Source organism: Brachypodium distachyon, chromosome 3 (genome assembly GCF_000005505.3).
Source record: "Brachypodium distachyon strain Bd21 chromosome 3, Brachypodium_distachyon_v3.0, whole genome shotgun sequence".
NCBI classification, from domain to species: domain Eukaryota; kingdom Viridiplantae; phylum Streptophyta; class Magnoliopsida; order Poales; family Poaceae; genus Brachypodium; species Brachypodium distachyon.
Window position 1 is genome coordinate 55,214,880 of NC_016133.3, and position 17,061 is coordinate 55,231,940.

At 43.6% G+C, this 17,061-nt stretch overlaps 6 protein-coding genes across 12 annotated transcripts; 3 read left to right on the plus strand and 3 right to left on the minus strand.

Moving 5' to 3' along the window:
- Nucleotides 1-119: 119 nt before the first annotated feature.
- LOC100825823 (protein PHOSPHATE STARVATION RESPONSE 2) lies at nucleotides 120-4,624 on the minus strand. 2 transcript variants are annotated; one of them, XM_010237654.3, is made up of 7 exons: nucleotides 2,252-4,624; nucleotides 1,784-1,988; nucleotides 1,522-1,598; nucleotides 1,397-1,436; nucleotides 1,017-1,074; nucleotides 738-807; nucleotides 120-635 (listed from the first exon to the last, which is right to left on the minus strand). In XM_010237654.3, exons 1-7 carry the CDS (start codon nucleotides 2,870-2,872, stop codon nucleotides 438-440), a joined length of 1,269 nt encoding a protein of 422 aa, XP_010235956.2. In that variant the 5' UTR covers nucleotides 2,873-4,624; the 3' UTR covers nucleotides 120-437. The 2 variants fall into 2 exon arrangements, with proteins under 2 accessions (XP_010235956.2, XP_003570376.1); XM_003570328.4 differs by having other exon boundaries at nucleotides 1,017-1,071; nucleotides 2,252-4,622.
- On the minus strand, nucleotides 2,908-7,508 carry LOC100826137. 6 transcript variants are annotated; one of them, XM_014900874.2, is made up of 10 exons: nucleotides 7,294-7,507; nucleotides 7,122-7,220; nucleotides 6,869-7,041; nucleotides 6,596-6,679; nucleotides 6,265-6,466; nucleotides 6,005-6,172; nucleotides 5,132-5,232; nucleotides 4,977-5,045; nucleotides 4,840-4,883; nucleotides 2,908-3,071 (listed from the first exon to the last, which is right to left on the minus strand). In XM_014900874.2, exons 1-10 carry the CDS (start codon nucleotides 7,459-7,461, stop codon nucleotides 2,941-2,943), a joined length of 1,239 nt encoding a protein of 412 aa, XP_014756360.1. In that variant the 5' UTR covers nucleotides 7,462-7,507; the 3' UTR covers nucleotides 2,908-2,940. The 6 variants fall into 6 exon arrangements, 4 of the variants coding, with proteins under 4 accessions (XP_014756360.1, XP_010235955.1, XP_003570377.1 ...); XR_002965102.1 differs by adding an exon at nucleotides 4,613-4,736 and having other exon boundaries at nucleotides 2,932-3,071; nucleotides 6,596-7,041; XM_010237653.3 differs by having other exon boundaries at nucleotides 6,596-7,041.
- A 119-nt stretch (nucleotides 7,509-7,627) lies between these two features.
- LOC100826448 (60S ribosomal protein L23) lies at nucleotides 7,628-10,276 on the plus strand. The gene is made up of 4 exons (XM_003570330.4): nucleotides 7,628-7,770; nucleotides 8,657-8,941; nucleotides 9,795-9,836; nucleotides 9,996-10,276. Exons 1-4 carry the CDS (start codon nucleotides 7,758-7,760, stop codon nucleotides 10,076-10,078), a joined length of 423 nt encoding a protein of 140 aa, XP_003570378.1. The 5' UTR covers nucleotides 7,628-7,757; the 3' UTR covers nucleotides 10,079-10,276.
- A 1,006-nt stretch (nucleotides 10,277-11,282) lies between these two features.
- Nucleotides 11,283-12,745, plus strand: LOC100826764 (glutathionyl-hydroquinone reductase PcpF). Its single transcript, XM_024461775.1, has one exon. It carries the CDS (start codon nucleotides 11,421-11,423, stop codon nucleotides 12,606-12,608), a length of 1,188 nt encoding a protein of 395 aa, XP_024317543.1. The 5' UTR covers nucleotides 11,283-11,420; the 3' UTR covers nucleotides 12,609-12,745.
- Nucleotides 12,706-14,842, minus strand: LOC100842773 (nicotinamide/nicotinic acid mononucleotide adenylyltransferase). Its single transcript, XM_010237656.3, has 10 exons — nucleotides 14,604-14,842; nucleotides 14,444-14,526; nucleotides 14,231-14,316; nucleotides 14,066-14,149; nucleotides 13,884-13,968; nucleotides 13,685-13,764; nucleotides 13,463-13,564; nucleotides 13,317-13,375; nucleotides 13,101-13,220; nucleotides 12,706-12,994 (listed from the first exon to the last, which is right to left on the minus strand). The coding sequence occupies exons 1-9, from the start codon at nucleotides 14,657-14,659 to the stop codon at nucleotides 13,106-13,108; spliced, it is 750 nt and encodes a 249-aa protein (XP_010235958.1). The 5' UTR covers nucleotides 14,660-14,842; the 3' UTR covers nucleotides 12,706-12,994; nucleotides 13,101-13,105.
- A 123-nt stretch (nucleotides 14,843-14,965) lies between these two features.
- On the plus strand, nucleotides 14,966-16,534 carry LOC100827072 (60S ribosomal protein L37-3). The gene is made up of 4 exons (XM_003570332.4): nucleotides 14,966-15,112; nucleotides 15,208-15,343; nucleotides 16,087-16,188; nucleotides 16,287-16,534. Exons 1-4 carry the CDS (start codon nucleotides 15,110-15,112, stop codon nucleotides 16,331-16,333), a joined length of 288 nt encoding a protein of 95 aa, XP_003570380.1. The 5' UTR covers nucleotides 14,966-15,109; the 3' UTR covers nucleotides 16,334-16,534.
- Nucleotides 16,535-17,061: the final 527 nt, after the last annotated feature.

The following is a 17,061-nucleotide window of genomic DNA, read 5'->3' on the forward strand; positions in this document are numbered from 1 at the left end:
TGTGTCGAGCACAATTCAGTAAATAGGGAATACCAGCGTTGCAGAATTCAGTGAGATGACGGGTGGCAGATGCAGAAAGGTGAACAGAAAAGCTTAACCGGCGCATGCATCATTGGAGATGAAACAAGCCAACAATGTGGGTCACTGGCAATAAAATGCAGCACGGTCATAGTTTGTTATGAAAAAGAAAAGGGTTTCTATCTTGTAAATTGTAAATTCAAAATGTTGTAGCGAGTTGGATCGCAATAACGGTGCCTGAAAACAAGGCAGTAACTGACTCTCATCTGAATAAAATTGGCCTGTCATCCTCACTTTTCGCAGCCGATGAGCTACTCTTGTCACGATCAAATCAGCTCTCCATCTTGCTTGCTGCTGCCAGTGAGCCTTATGAAGTATTTTTGTTTGTAAGTCCCAATAATTGATATGTCACAGAGCATTCAATTTCTCAGTGCCTCTCTTCCGCTGAAATCTACAGTTTGGTCTTCGCATGCTTTGATGTGATCCAAAACCTGCGTTCTTGAATTTTCAAACACTGGTAATGCTCCGAGTTGTTTTAGGCTCTCACCCTGCTTCGCAATTGCCATCTCGAGGTACTTGCTGTGTTCTTCTACTTGCAGCTGCAGCTTTCTTTGGATCTGCGGAGAGGAAGATACAAGATAGAAGTTATCACCCACTTTATTAAAATGGATGGAAGTTTGCATGTCTTTTCTTCACGGTTTCAAATAAGATATGCATACCTCAAGTTGTTCATGAAGCTGCTTCTGCAAGCCAATTTGAGTTCTTAGTCCTTCACTAGTATCCATGTCTCTGTACAGGGTATACAATAAGGAATCAAGACTCCAGATCTCGAGCACACACCCAGGGCATTACGCCACCTTTTGGATATTTTGAAATATGTTTGAAGTTATGAAGGCATAAATATCCTTCCAGGTTGGTGCATAGGTGGAATCTTATAAAGCTAAACTTCAGTCAAGACAGAAATAAAAGAATGATATATTAGGTAAACATGATCTCACTTCAACTTTTGAGAGGAAATTTCATCCATTTGTCCGCTTCTCTCTGTCGAAGTGCCTGCTAGAACAGAGAAAGAAAATAAGCATAAAATCCTACATTTCAACAAAAAAATAATAATTCAAAGTTGAGTATATATATACTCCCTCCATCCCATATTAAGTGACTCCAATTTGTCCAAATATGGAATGTATCTATGCCTAAAAAGCGTCTAGATACATGTAATAGAAAGTCACTTAATATGGGACGGAGGGAGTATATAATAATGGTAAAATAATAAGCGAACTGCAGTATTCCTAGTTCGCTACAGTATGATTGCACTCGTAAGTCATATATCTTGCATTGATGACATTAAACCAGTTTTGCAACATAGAGAGACACCAACCATCCGATGATTCAGATCGATGACGAACTGTACGATACTTCTGCAAAAGAATAACTTCTAGCCATCACGAAATACGAGAAGAGACATATGGAACTCATTGAAAATTCAGGAGCGACAAATACTACCTGTAGATGGCTTTTTACATGGTATATGGTTAACCCTTCAACCTTCATAATTTTCTGGACAGCTTTTGGAGTTGCTTCTGCAGGAAGAGGCAGAAGTAAATGAAAATATATCCAGCGGAAAAAACAACCGCAAAATGACTGTACAAACAGAAACATGTAATTATCTCCTGTTTGCAAGGAAACATTGCCCTGCACAATTTCATCGGTGAGTATAGTATGATTGGCAAAAAAACAAAGCATCAGAAAAACACAGTGATCATACTTTCACTTCCACCAAGCTTGATAATAGCACCAACAAACAGCTCATGGAGCTCAGTTGTCCAGCGCATCCTTGACTTGGTTGGGGCTGTGTCTGAAGAAGGGAAATTGTCACTGCAAAGTTCATCGACGTTGAAATGACTTGATACATTGTTCTGCATATGAAAATATGTATAGTTTGGAGGTGCTGTACTTCTTGTATCAACTGCCTGCAAATGAGAAATGCAATTGCATTAAGCATGTGCAACAAAAATCCTACTGTATTATTATCTGAAAAACGGAGCTACATCTGGAGCTGAAAAAAAAGCTGGAGGGGAGCTCTCCTAAACAGGGTCTTCAGTACAGTGATGAAAGTCTGGTCACCATATTGTTTCGCAGGTAGTAAAGCCAAAAGAAAAGAGAGGACATGGAGAACACTTAAAAAACTTAAAGCATATCACAAGCGAAACATTCAGTCAAATGAGATAGATACCTTAAGCACAGATCCACCACATCCTGAATTTTCCAGAAATTTCCCTGAACTCTCAGATGAGAACCACTCCTTTTGCTTTGCAAGGTGGGTATCATGATCCAATGTAATGATGTCCTGCATTTCTTGACTAACAACCAAGTTTCGTTGATCAGAAACATTTAGGCTAGCTGGATAATCAAATACTCCTGGGACTGGTTCTTGAACCCAATAAATCTCTTCAGATACTTTGGGATAGAGCATCCTTAAAGAACTTGGATCATCCTTGTATGATGAATGTGTTGACGACAATGAAGTATCAAAACCAGATATTGCAATGATATGTGATCCGGAAGACAGCTTCTCATTGGGTAATCCATTGTTGATACAAAGATCTGAGGTAAAGTTGGAAGCAGACATATATGTTGACTGGAGGCCACTACTTGCAGGCAAAAACGTATTTAATGGGGTGATAGAACTACGGCACAAACCCCGTTCAATATAAGATGCGCTATACTGTGGAAAACTAGGAACCATGACTTCAGGGAGTGCTGGTAGTACAGTTATATCTGATGAAAGATACCAAGGAACTTCTCCATCGCGAAACTGACTCATCGTTGATGTATCCAGTATGGCCGTGTACATTACCCCTAAAATGACCAACTTCAGTCAGTTGCACTGGATCTTTGCTCATATATTGGCTGTGTAAGGGTCTACCACATCAAACTTGGGAGGGAAATTACTGAAGAAATAATTTTGCTGGTCTTGTGCAGTTGTTCAGATAATGGGAGTGAATGATCTTCCAAGGCCACTGATTTGCCAGGATTTATCTTCTTTAAATTAGCTGAATTTGCAAGCCGAAAGAAAATTATTACTATTAAACCCCAAATAGTGAATCAGTAAGGTTCTTATAATGGTCAATACCAAGCAGGTTATGCATCTTGGGAAAGAAAAACCAGTCAAACAACAGCAACTTGAGGTGAAGTGAACAATGATAATTGACAGTTATACTTCTCGGGACTGGAGTAAACTCAAGATTGTAATGAAGAAGTACAGGAACAAATTGCAAAGGATTAAGAAACGTTTGCAACATACTCCCTCCGTTCCTAAATTCTTGTCGCTGTTTTAGTTCAAATTTGTACTAAAACAGCGACAAGAATTTAGGAACGGAGGTAGTATTTGCAGATTTAATCCACTTAAAAAGTAAAGTATTTGAGAACTGAATAGAACAAATCCCAACAAATACAGCAGTTTCCAAAAGGAATAGAACAACAACTAACTAATCTGAGAGAGAAATCAAACCCAAAAAAAGTTGCAAAAAAGAGTAACATGATTTGGATTCTGCGTTGCTGTTACAGAATTAGCTGAATCTATGTTGCTACTTACATGTTTCTTCGTAGAATGGAATCACAGAAGAGAAGGGATTGAACTTTAAAGCAAAGATATGAGACTAGGATAATTTCAGGGGCTAAGAGAATGCCATAAAGTTTAACTCGTTGTGTGTATATAGGTGAGTGGGGCTATGGTTCTAGAGAGGGGGACCTTGAGTCAGCTAAATGTATGCTAAAGATACAAAATCATCAAGCTGATAGTCTACCAATACTTTAAACTGTCTCCATTTTATTTAACGGGGACCACATGGAGTTACTTCCTGTGTAATGGATATTTTAAAATCTATCAGCTATTGCATGCATCAACCACCCCGAGAAGCACCCAGCATTACAGACCATAAAAAAAGCCTTACAAGTCTCAACAGAGATATACATGCTAGATTGACAGTACAGCAAAGGATCTGTGGCTTCAGATATGATCAACAGCTACTGGTTTGGTCTGACTGAGACATGTATGTTGCGAGTCAAGCTATTACCTGGGCAGTTACGGAGTTGTAAAAAAATTCTGACACAGTTACCTATTCACAAGCAGCATCAGGACATGGTACAGCCACCTTACCCAGGCCTTTGTGCTTGGCGCCAACCATGTAGATGAAGCAATATTCCATACAAAAAACCAAACATTGATCTTGCAATCTAGTAGTTCTTTTTTTGGACAACTAGCTTTGGAGTTGACAAACCCAATTTGGCATGTAACAGAAGCTTTTATAAAGCTGGCATGACAACACCTCTTTCTAAATTATCTTATCCAAAACCAGACATCTTCTCATTTTTTAATCAAACTAATAGCTGGGGTACAGCACTTCACAAAGAATTTATTAATCATATTTTGGAGCTTTGACTTGGTGCAAGTGTGCAACATGGATTCTAGAAGAAATATGTAAGAGGCAACATGGATTCAACAGTATGGTGCAAGTGCTGTTTAATGCTCATTAAATCACCATAATTGCACATGCAAAATAACCAACTGCAGTCAGTCAGGGAAATAAATTACTAGGAGCTGAAGTGCATATTGCAAATCCCCAGGACTGTTTTGATCTACCGCCACTACCGAAGCGTTAGATGTGGTTGTTCAACATGCAATGTGTAGAGACATTGAATCCTTTCAGCAATCTCACCTAAAGTGGAGGAAAATAAGTATTTTAAAGAGTTCAAAGAATTTGGATGGTTTTTCCATTTGAAATTAGAGAAAGGGAGCAGTTGTAACTGTGAATTACTTACAGTTATGATGCTGCTCTATCCCATCTCTTCTGCAATTACATTTTCTGGAATTGAAGCAGTAAAATTTAACGATGAGAACCAGTATAAAAATTGCAAATTTAACATAGCTTATAAATACTTGGCTGTTGTTAAGATACCGATTTGTGGAAGAAGCTTCATCAAATTGCTTGTCTATTTCGGCAAGGTATATCTTAAACAAGGTCGACCTACAGGATCCAATGCAGACATTAAAACCATCCCATGGATCAACAGGGCCATCCTGTAAAGTAAAGAGCAAACATAAACAGCTCACCATGGTGGGATTGCTGCGGCAGTAAGAACTGGAGGTAGAAGCCATAATAAGTGTGGCTTACTTTCTATTGACTGCCATGCATACTCAAGAATGTCCTTTTCCTGTTGGAGTTCAAAAGTTTGGCTGAAGGATTTACATTATTTAAAGATAATATCTCAAAGCTTCAAGAAACTGAAAGGCTGTAGTGCAAAATGGAAGGTGATAATGACAAAGTGGCCAGAGAGGAAAAGACTAGATCTGTTAGCATTGACATTATGTCCGCGTTACAAATTTTATATTCTAAGAAACCCCTGAAAGGCATGCTAAGCTTGTTACTAAGAGGAGAGCGAAATCAACAACCTTAGACAAAGTATAGCCTCTCCAACAAGTAGTTTCCTCACCTTGTTTTTTCGAGAAAACGCAAAAGCATTGTGTCTCGTTGTATTGAAAATGTTGATAGAGTATTTACAAGCCTAGAGAGGCTGGCTGGTTTCTTCACCTTGTTACTAAGACTCCAAATGTATTTATAGTTTATTACGGTTGGTCCCAGAAAAACAACACTAGTTTTCACCATCATTGACTACCTGAGGACTGAGCATTGGCAATTTGGTAACTCTTATCACTGAATAGTTTCGTGTCAACTGTGAATGCACTTGCAGAAAACTGTTTCGTGGATTCAATTTCACCTAGTTATTAGCGTTCCTTTCAGATTTTTTGTACAACTGTAGGACAGGGAATCAGAAGGCACCTTAGATAGTTGACACTCTAGCCATGTTAGTTTTTAGGGGTAGGATCCCTTCATTTCAAAAGTTTTCACCAAAACTGATATATGCAACAGATGAAATACATGGTAAAAGTTATAAACAAGACATAAGATAAAAAGATAAAAAGAACCTTGGAACTAAGAAGCCTATCTTGGTATTCATCCTGAGAAATTCCAGGAAGCAACTGGTGCAGATCGGTATACTGCTTGGATATAGGAAGGGAATTAAAAGTATGTGACATAAAGCTCCCAATTAATGGATCCCATCGCCTCGAAACCAAACCCAGCAAGCATAGCTCCTACAAAGATAATGCATATAAAATGATGTGATAATGAAGTAATGAGCGTACAAACACAGCTGCTTATCACAGGCCAGGCGAAGAATAGGTACCATGACTTCAGTGAGGCCACTCTGACAAGAATCGACAGAACCTTTTAATGGTTCAAACACTTTCATCCACTGCTCCTTTGGAGCACTAAAGATAAAACTAGATCCCGACACAATCCGAATGGTACGTTCATCAAGCAAGTATGACAAACACTGCCCTCTCCACTGCTTCCACAGAAGAAGTTTGTCGATCATTTGGGATTTTCTGTGTCATAAAGTTTCGGTGAGTTCAAACCAGAGCATGATACCATGTAAAACAAAGGACATGTATATATAGCTTAACAAGTAACACTGGTAGAAATGTATGGTACGTGAGTGATTAAGGTTTACTTACTTAGGGATCGCGAGTGCGCATGACATGCTCCCTGCGTCACCAAAGCTGTTCTTTTTCCCACCATTCTGAAGTGTGCTCAGTCCTCTGTCAGCCAAAGAAATACATAATGCTGAATCTAACCTCTCCAAAAGTTCTTTAACTAGAATCCGTGAATGACCCATAAATATGGATTTTGAATACAGTCTATCAGAACCAGTGGGAGCTCCAACAACGCCGGCGTTCTCCATCCGCATCAAACTAGACAAATTCATATTCAATATTGAATTTACATACTCTTGGAACGCATGGTGCCCACCACAACCACCAATGCCATCGACATCCATCTCCACAACCGCTTCAAGAAGAGCACGGAGATTCTCCACACTCATTGTTTTGGCTTTCAGAAAATGTTTTAGGACCAATACCCTAGCCATCGCGAGTGTCCCCGATCGCATATCAGCAAGACCCTGTGTGGCACGATGTAGAACATTAATGCTTACCTAATCATAATGAACACAGATTACAGAAAGCTGTTACTCAAAAGTACCTTGGGGAAATCCGGGCTTGAAGTGAGCTCCACGAGTGCTGCATCGAACTCTCTTGCCGAATCTTCGTACTGTCCAGTGTCACGAAGGTTCCTGAAAACCTGAACACGATGCAGGAACAAATTGGTCACAAGGGCAGTTGGGCGACAGGGCGAGAGAGGTCGTGGGCTCTACCTCCTCAAAGAAGAGCGCCCACCGGAGGGCTTTCTGGACATCGCCGGACCGCCAGGTAGCGGCGGTGCCGTAGGAGGTGCGGCCCCCGGCGAGGACGAGGATGTCTACGAAGCCCGGCACCAGGCCGAGCACCTCCTCCATGGTCACCGCAGAAAGCTCCCACCCCATTTTCCGAGACCTCGTCCTCACAATTCCAGCTTTCACAGGGACTATAAAGCAATAAACCATCCAAAGAAAACCCTTTGACGAACTTTATCATTTAAAACCCTTTACTATTTTGATTTCTGATTTTCAACTCATTGCTGTAAAACGACGTACCCGCTTGAGAATCTGAGTGACATTAGAAATATACTTAAGGTCGAAATAACAAATAGTGGCAAAACCCTAGAAACCCGCCGCTATATATACTCAAGAGAACCCAACCCCTACGCCGCCGCCGCCGCACATCACCTCCTGGTTCCAAGATGTCGAAACGAGGTAACTTCCTCCTCCAACTTCTTCTTCTCCGAGATGTTCTTCCGTTGTAATCCCGAGCTCTGGCTAGATCGTGCCTTAGATGCTTCGGTTTGGATGTGCATGCCCGTCGCTAGTAATCGCGATTTATGTGCTATATATAGCTTCACTCTTTGGTTCGGATCTCGTCGTAGGGGGGCGTAGCTGATCTTTTTTAGTCCGCTCCTTACTAACAGGTCGTGGATGCCTTATTAATGGCGACTTGGCGTTTTGTTTTTGGTGCGGATTGGGTTTACCTCAGTTTCATCAGTGGTTTCGTATGATGCAGAAAATATTTAGGAGTGGAGTGATATTTAGCTATTTGTTAGTTTTGGGTTGTGAGATCCGGGTAGTTGCTTATGTACTGGTGTTGGAAATGTATGATTGCGTTCTCAGCATTTAGATCCACTCAGGAACCTTCGAACACCTTTGAAATGATCATATTTGTTTTGTATGCTCTCATGTCTGTTATATTGCGACTGAAGCTTAGTAAAAATTGGCTTGCTGGATTGTATGAGCCCAGATGTTGTAAATTGCTGTTCTGTTTTACTTGTTAAATGTTCTCTTCAGTATATGATCTATCTTGCTGGTGCTTTTTGCCTGTCATATCATGACTGAAGCACTCCCTAGTTGCATTTCTCAGGTCAAGTGATTGTATGATGGTTAATTTCGGAAATTGCTCCTGTTGCTTTCTTTGCTCCATATAAATAGATATATAGCTTTTTTTACTTTGAAGGAACCTTGATAATTTCATGTAGTCATCAAACAAGGGCTCCTCTTGAAATGTGGCTGTCATGCATTAGTGTACTGGAAATATTTTGGATTCTTTTATCTAAATATGTTCTTGCTGGTGCTCATCCTTGAACCGTAGGGCGCGGAGGTTCCGCTGGTAACAAGTTCCGCATGTCACTGGGTCTACCAGTGGCAGCCACAGTGAACTGTGCTGACAACACTGGAGCAAAGAACCTTTACATCATCTCCGTGAAGGGAATCAAGGGACGCCTTAACAGGCTTCCTTCTGCCTGTGTTGGAGATATGGTTATGGCTACTGTGAAGAAAGGAAAGCCTGACCTGAGGAAGAAGGTCATGCCAGCTGTCATTGTGAGGCAGCGCAAGCCATGGCGCCGAAAGGATGGTGTCTTCATGTACTTTGAAGGTACTGCAAAGTTCTTACAGCGACTAGTGCTTTAATCATTTTAGCCATTTTCGTGCTCTAGAATTGTATTTTGGTGAAATCACTGTTCTCTCAATATGTCATTTGTTGTTGTATGCTAGTCTTGTTGTTGTATGCTAGACTCTGCCATAATAATTTCCTGTCTATTTAGCTAATATTCTGTTCAGTTGCCACTCTTCAATTTTGATACCTCCTGATGAATTCGTTATATTGAATTTCTGCAAAATTACACTTGCAAGTTATGTCTGCATCATTCAGAACCTGGGAAGTAATTTTAAGCCATTATGTTCTCATTACTCCATGATATTGCTTTGAAATCACATCAAGAGTGATCACCTTTTGCTGTGGTCATTTGCCACTAAGAAGCATAGATGCAATTTGGCCAGTATAACAAAGCATAGCGCATTGTTCTCTTGCATTATTGCTATGATTCCTGGTTACATGTTATCAGCAATGCAGCCTTGCCATTCCTTCTAGTTTTGTGAAGTATCTTATGAAACTGTTGGTAATAAATTGTGCTGCACAATTTCTATCTCTTTCATTGTCTTGCTTCATCATCACATAAAGAGTGACATTTCAGCATTAGTCATTTTTCATAATGAAGCAGATATGCAAATTGACCAGTGTAATAGCGTTCTGCATTCTTCTGATGCGTTTTGTAATGACCCCTGGGTACATGCTACCAGCAGTTCAGTTTGCCCTCCCCTTATAGGAGCTTAGCTGAATTTTTTTTCTCAATTCATTTGAGAGCTGTTTAGGTCCGATCTATCATCCTTTGTTGTGACATATTTTGTTAATCTTTATTTCTAATGTATTATCGTTGTCATATTTGCAGACAATGCAGGAGTCATTGTGAACCCAAAGGGAGAGATGAAAGGTATTGTTTAATATATATTCTAGTATGTTTTAGATACCAGCTAACTAAAGCAATTGGTCCCAGATTTGAACATCTAAGCTTCACAAGCTATTTCTGTACAACTTTGGGCATGTTACACCGGGATGAACATTATGATTGATTTCTTCTTACATGATGCAGGTTCTGCCATCACCGGACCGATCGGAAAGGAGTGTGCTGATCTGTGGCCCAGGATTGCCAGTGCAGCGAATGCTATCGTCTAGTCTACACAACTAGCTTAAGTTTGATAGTGTTCCTCTTCAAGTACTAGTTTTAAAACTTATGGACCCTGAGGGGTTTCCTGGATGATGTATGCTGCTGGATTCTGGTCAGTTTCTTTTGAGCACATTATGATATGGTACTGGTTCTTAGCCTGACATGTGGCAAGTTTCAGCTAAGCAGAGGTTTTGTTAAGATTTCAATTCGTTGTTGTGTCGAAAATTCCTTTGTTACTAGTACTTGTTTTGTGGTAGCCGTAGCTAACAGATTAACAGGTACATATTACATGTACATTCTAAATTGGCTGAAACTAGTGAGTCTGAATCTCCCGTCCTGCTGTCCTCCCAAAAGAGGCGAGTGGACGGAGTGATTCGATATTTCGATAGATGTAAAACGAACAACCCTACGAGAGTGCATTGTCTTCCTCTAGCTCCGCCTCTGGACTCTTCCTCAGCCGGAATCGAAAAGGAAGGGACGCATTGGTGTCTAGGGTCAGTTCTCCTTTCTTACTAGGGTAAGTAGGTCGATGGAGCCATGGATGGGCTTCCTTTGTTCCTCCTCGCCGTAGGTATAGAGATGGAGGTGAACTCTTTGGCCATGGCCATCCTTAAATTAGGTTCCTTGTCCAGATGCGATCACCCTATGTACCTTACCTGTTCCTCTTCAACCGAAATACGGTCGGTTCTGCTAACTGAGAATTCGGTTAATCCTAAATTTCATAACAAACCTTCCAACACATACATGACTCGAAGTGTTAAACGGAGAAACTTTGACATAACAAAAGATTTTGCAGGCTTAAAGTTGCATCAAATTCAAAAAACTTACAAAATATAATAATAAAATAGATGCAAGTGTATAACGATATATGTTTTAAACTACTAACCATTTATTCGGTTAACCGAGGTTAATAACCGAATTAAATTCGGCTAATCACACTTAGCCATCAAAATTAGTAAGGTTAATCCGATTTTGGCTAATCAGTTTCGGTCCCCGTTACTTCGGATTCGATTTTAGCCACCGCCAGTAGATGTAAAGTTGTGTAAACCCTGTCAACGATGACACAGAGATGAGATCTCAAAGTGTAGTGGGCCATCACGATCTGCAGCCTGTAGGTCACGAGTTCTTGGGCTTGTCACTAGGGCAGAAACTATAGAAACAGCAAACAAGCAACTATTCTAAAAAAAAAGCAAACAAGCAACTGGGCTTATGTAATTCCGCAGAAACGTTTGGGCCTGAGCAAGTATCGTTAGCTGGACCTTCCTTATCCACCAACCACCGTGCGATCTCAGACTAGACCAGCCTCTCCGTCCTCCCCACCCTATCGGACCACGCCGGGTCTTTCCGGCCATGTGGTCCCCACCACCACCTCTGCCGCTCCAGCTCCAGCTCCGGCAATCGCCACCGACGCTGCCTCTCTTCTCCCACGGCCGCCGCCTCAGCCGTATCGCCGCCTCCCAAGAGGACCCCCTCACGGCCCTGACCCGCGTCCTGTGGGGCCGGGCCCTCCCCCCTTCCCAGCTCGTCCTCGCCGTCCGCCACGGCTGGACCACCGCGTGGCGGCTCCTCATGCGGCAGCTCGCCCCCTCGGACCCTTCCACGGGCGCCTTCACCCGCACCCCGTCCCGCTTCCCCGCCGTCGTGGCCGCGCCGAGCCCGACCGCCTCCCTCCACCTCTACGTCGGCCTCCCCTGCCCCTGGGCCCACCGCGCGCTCCTCGTCCGGGCCCTCCTCGGCCTCCACCGCCGCCTCCCCGTCTCCGTCGCCGTCCCCGGCGACGACGGCGCCTGGTCATTCACGGCCGCCAGCCCCGACAGGCTCTACGGCAAGTGCAGGCTCCGCGACGTCTATGGCGCGGGGACCGGGGAGTTCGAGGGCAGGGCGTCCGTGCCCATGCTCTGGGACGCCGACCGCCGCCAGGTCCTCTGCAACGAGAGCATCGAGATCGCCAAGTTCCTCTGCACCCTCGCCGGAGACGACGGAGACCTCGACCTGTACCCGCCGGAGCTCCGCGGGGAGATCGACCGCTGGTACGGCATCATCTACCCGAGCGTCAACAACGGCGTGTACCGCTGCGGGTTCGCGCAGAGCCAGCAGGCCTACGACGCTGCGGCCGGCGAGCTCTTCGCCGCGCTGGACACGCTCGAGGAACACCTCTCCCGGTCCCGGTACCTCTGCTCCGGCGATGGCCTCACGCTGGCAGACGTCTGCCTCTTCACGACGCTCATACGGTTCGACCTCGTGTACAACCCGCTGTTCCGGTGCACCAGGAGGAAGCTCGTCGAGTACCCCAGCCTCCACGCCTACACGCGGGAGATCTACCAGATGCCCGGCGTTGCCGACACCTGCGACATGGACGCTATTGCCGAGGGGTACTTTGGGACCCTATTCCCGCTCAACCCCGGCGGGATCCAGCCCGTCGTACCCGCGAGCTGCGGCCGGGAAGCGCTCATGGAGCCGCACGGCAGAGAGGCCTTGCCTTCTTCTGCACCTGCTGCTGCTGGTAGGCAGCTAGGAGCGGCTAGTAGTGTTTCCTAGTGTCTAGGATGATTACAAGCCTTCCTAGAATCAATCCTAGTGAAGAAGCTGGATGGTGTAGCACATAAGTTACTTTACTGAATAATAACTCTGTATAGACAGGATGAAAGCAATGACAGATCGAATTTCATGTGTCATAGAAATGTTTCAGCAACATCCTATGCAGGTGGACAAACTGGCACATTGCATCAATACAAGGAAGATTACAGAACCTTCTTGACGCCGAAGAAAAGTGTGCAAAAAATGAAAAGTATTAGCTAGTCCTTCATGATGCTACTGGTACTGGCAGTCAGCCTTTTTTATTTCACATAACTCTATCAGTGCAGTTTGTCGATGATCCTCCAGCGGCACAGGCAATGCGGATCATCATTTGAAAAGCCTTTCAACTGTGCAATTATAAATTGATGTTTTAGGACTATGGACTCCAATTATAAGCGTCGATAGGTAAAAAATGATGCATATTGAAACTACTCTGGTTAGAGATTATCTTACCTATGTCATGGTCGCCTAACACTCTCTTCAGTTTCCATGTACAGTTTGTGCTCCCTGATGTAGTCAATCACTTCATCACAAGTAAGATACTTTATCGAGAGACATCTTCTTACACATTCTCTGCAATTTTATCCAAAATAATACAGGAATCACTATCCCAACATCAAATAAAAGGCTATTTGAATTCTCCAGAAACTAATGTAGATAAAATGATACCTTACTCTGGATGAACTGATCTGATTTGGCACAATCTCATCAACCGAAATGATGTTATCCTAGAAAATATACATGGGGATGCATAAATATGAGTAAATTATCGTAATCTATCGTAGTAGTAAGCTCCTCTTGGCTAGAGGTCTCACCCTACATTCTTGCAGGATCTCGCTGTTCGATACTAACTTCTGAACATCCTTTCCTTCTCTCCGTATACAAACAACACCAAAGTCTTTACATATGGCTCTGACCTGAAAATAGAAGGATATGCATCAAATTTCGTTCTTCGATACGGTGAAACAAATAACTAAAATAAGACACCGGGATTTTTTTAAAAGGGTGCATCAATTTGACATGTTCAAGTTTTATACCTGATCTGGAATCCAAACTCCTGGGGTACTGAATGATTCAAGCAGGTCAGAACCACATAAAAGCATTACCTTGAGACTATCTGAAAGAAAATAAATGTTGTAAAACTGATTTACATACAGGGCAAACACACTGATACCTATTTGCAAGTCTGTCAGAAAGGGAGTCCTATATTTGCAACAAACATTCTTCACCACATACCTTGATCAGCCAAGCCGTTATTGCACAAAGAGTCCTTAACTCTCTTGAGAACGGTCAAGGTGCGCTGAAAGCCTTTCTGCATCGCCTGTATCAAAAACACAGAAATGTGTATATTGCAAGCATCTTATGTTACATTGCACAGTCAAATGAAATTGTTCAACTAACATGAAAAGTCATGTTACCTCCCAACGATCAGCCATCACAAAAGAGGAGCTTTTGCTTGCAAGCTCGCAAAAGCGAATTCGATCAACAGCGGGTAAGAGGTCCTAATCAACTCCGAGTTCCGAATTCAGTCACGCGAACACTGGTAATATAATTCCATATACTTTCCGGATTCCTTACAGTACCTTCTTCTTGTACGCATCATTCACCGGGGACATGTATCCACCCAACACAGCGTACCCTCGCTGCTGCAACTCATCCTTTGCCAGCTCTAAATGAAACACATCAAAGTTAAAAAGAGATTAGCAAGTGTTGAGGTTGCTCCCGTTCTGAGGCTGTTCTTGTGTATCACAGCACGAGATAGGTAGAGATCAAATTAACAAGCGTTGAGGCTTTACCAAACATGCGTAGGTGCATGTAGGTGGGAGGGTTGAAGCTCCCGGTGGCCACCAGCACAACAACACCTCGCCTTGCCCCATCCCTGCCGTATCGAGACAAATCAACAAGCATATGGTGGATCAAGCAATCGAACAGATCCAAGCTCACATAAATTGCAACCTATTTGGATCCAAGGAGAGCTTCTCCGTGGGGAGAGGCACTTCCACCTCATCCATGGCCTCTTCAAATTCTCAGCTGAGGAAGCAATTGGAAAAAATTGTCGACTTCTCGCTTCAGCTCTTGCTTTCTGGAGTCGGCGCGCCGCGCGCCTGGGTTCGCACGATCCCGCCGCCGGCGAGAGGACGGCACGGTAGTTCCGGCGTGTAGTTAGTAGCAACTAGCAAGGCAGCAGGGGAGAAAGATTCGCTCTGCTTGGACCTCTTTGGGCATATGGCCGAAGGCCTTTTAGGCCGTTATAATCCAGTCCGGGAGCAAAAGAAAAGGCCCACGGCTGGCAGTAGGACCAACTGATCGAGCGGGCCGGGCCTACGGAAGCTTGGGCCTTGGGCAGTTCCGCTCGAGACCACTCTATAAAGCCTCCTCCGGGCTCGCTAGGTTTTTGGTGCGTTCTCTCTTCTCCTCTTCCACGGCGGCGGCGGCGGCGGCGGCGACAAGGCGAAGGCGAAATGGTGAGCGAATCTGCCAGCCGAAAACATCGTGTTCTTCTTCCTCTAGATACGAGAACCTGACGTGTTGCTTTGTGTCTGGCTTCGTTGGTGCGCAGGGTAAGGGTACGGGGAGTTTCGGCAAGCGCCGGAACAAGACGCACACGCTGTGCATCCGTTGCGGCCGCCGCAGCTTCCACCTGCAGAAGAGCACCTGCTCTTCCTGCGGCTATCCCGCCGCCCGCATCCGCAAGTGTAAGATCATCATTAGACCCTCCCCGATTGCTCCAGCTTCCCCCTAGATGTATGTTAAGGTAGATCAGATGTGATGATGATTCTGGTATATTCTAAGTAAGTATGCGAGACGGTATTGATTAGGATTTGGAGCATCAAGAGTGCATGTGCTGTTTCGGTGAATCCCATGCTAGTTACCACAACTCGACTTGAGAGGCGGATCTTGATATGCTGTAATATTGATCTGGGCCTTATCAGGATTAGCTCTCATTGCGTGATAGCTTTGGATCATGAGCATTGTACTGGTTAGTTTGCAAGATGTTACAGCAAGCTACAAAATTGATCCATCATCATGTTGCATCTTGAGTAGCAGTAAGTAATACTGAGTAATTCTGGAACATGTTAGAACAAGCTGTAAAATCGAGCTATCATCCATATTGCTCACTATACATCTAGTATGTTATTCCTGTTTCTTTCCTGTAAAGCCCTGTTAAATTCAACTATTCATTAGTTTGCTGTTGATTCTATCCTGGCTTGGAGGTAGGTAATGAGCCAAAGTACTAGTTAGTTTGTGCATACATGTAGCAAGCCTTTTATGATTAAGTTTGACTCATGACATGGTAGTTAGATTAATTGGCACAGTGATTTTGACACCGTCTTTCTATTTCTGAGCACGGTTGTCACGTTTTGCTGCTTAGCAAAGTGAGTGATCCTACTTCATGTGACATGAAATTCTTACCACCTCATTTTGTTCATTAAAACAGACAACTGGAGCGTGAAGGCCATCAGGAGGAAGACCACGGGTACCGGTAGGATGAGGTACATGCGCCATGTGCCCAGGAGGTTCAAGAGCAACTTCAGGGAGGGTACGCCTCTAGCTTCCTTTTCGTTCTCTTGTTATGCTGGGAGATCCACCGTTACTGGATTGCTAATTTGCTATCCTGCAAATGTTTGTATGCTACAGGAACTGAGGCTGCACCAAGGAACAAGGGAGCTTCTGCCGGCAACTAGGCGTGGTGCTCTTCACTTGTTATGCTAATCAGAGCCCTGGTGGCCGAACTTAGTGTTTTTGCTGCTTTCTACTGGAATTATGTGTTTCTATGCCGAGTGGCTTATGATGCCTGGTTTTATGTTATTCTCACAATTTTCCTGGACGTCAATCCTTCAGTTTTGAATGTTGAATCCTGCGTGATATCTGGATGTTCGGTCGCAGGTATCTGTGGGTCACCACGCTATTCATGGTTACTTTGCAGTGTTGACGTTGAGCGTATCTCTGCTCAAAGTGGCGTGCTAATTGTGCACATTGCTTTTTGCGTTCTGCTTTAGCATGTTTGAGAGCAGTGAGCACAGTTCGTTGCCTCATGCTATGATCAATATGAGATCAGCCTACTTTGGTAACTTGCTGACTTATGTCTGCTGATCTGGTATGGTGATCGGTCAAATTAAATTGAACAGGATTCAAACTCGAACCAGTGAAAATTTGTTGATCGACCAAATGTCAGAAACTAGTGAATGTGCATGCTGAAACGTGATATCCGAAACGGACCTGCTTGGTTGACTCAACCTGTAAACATTTTGTAATGAGGACGATGCACCACTGGTATATATTAAGGCATGTTTGTTTAGGCTTTTGTTTCAGCTTTTGGTGCTTCTAGCAATTTCAAAAGCACTTCTCCCGTTTACACGTGAATCTGAGAAGCACCTCCAGACGTGCTTCTCCGCTAGAAGCACCAAAAGCA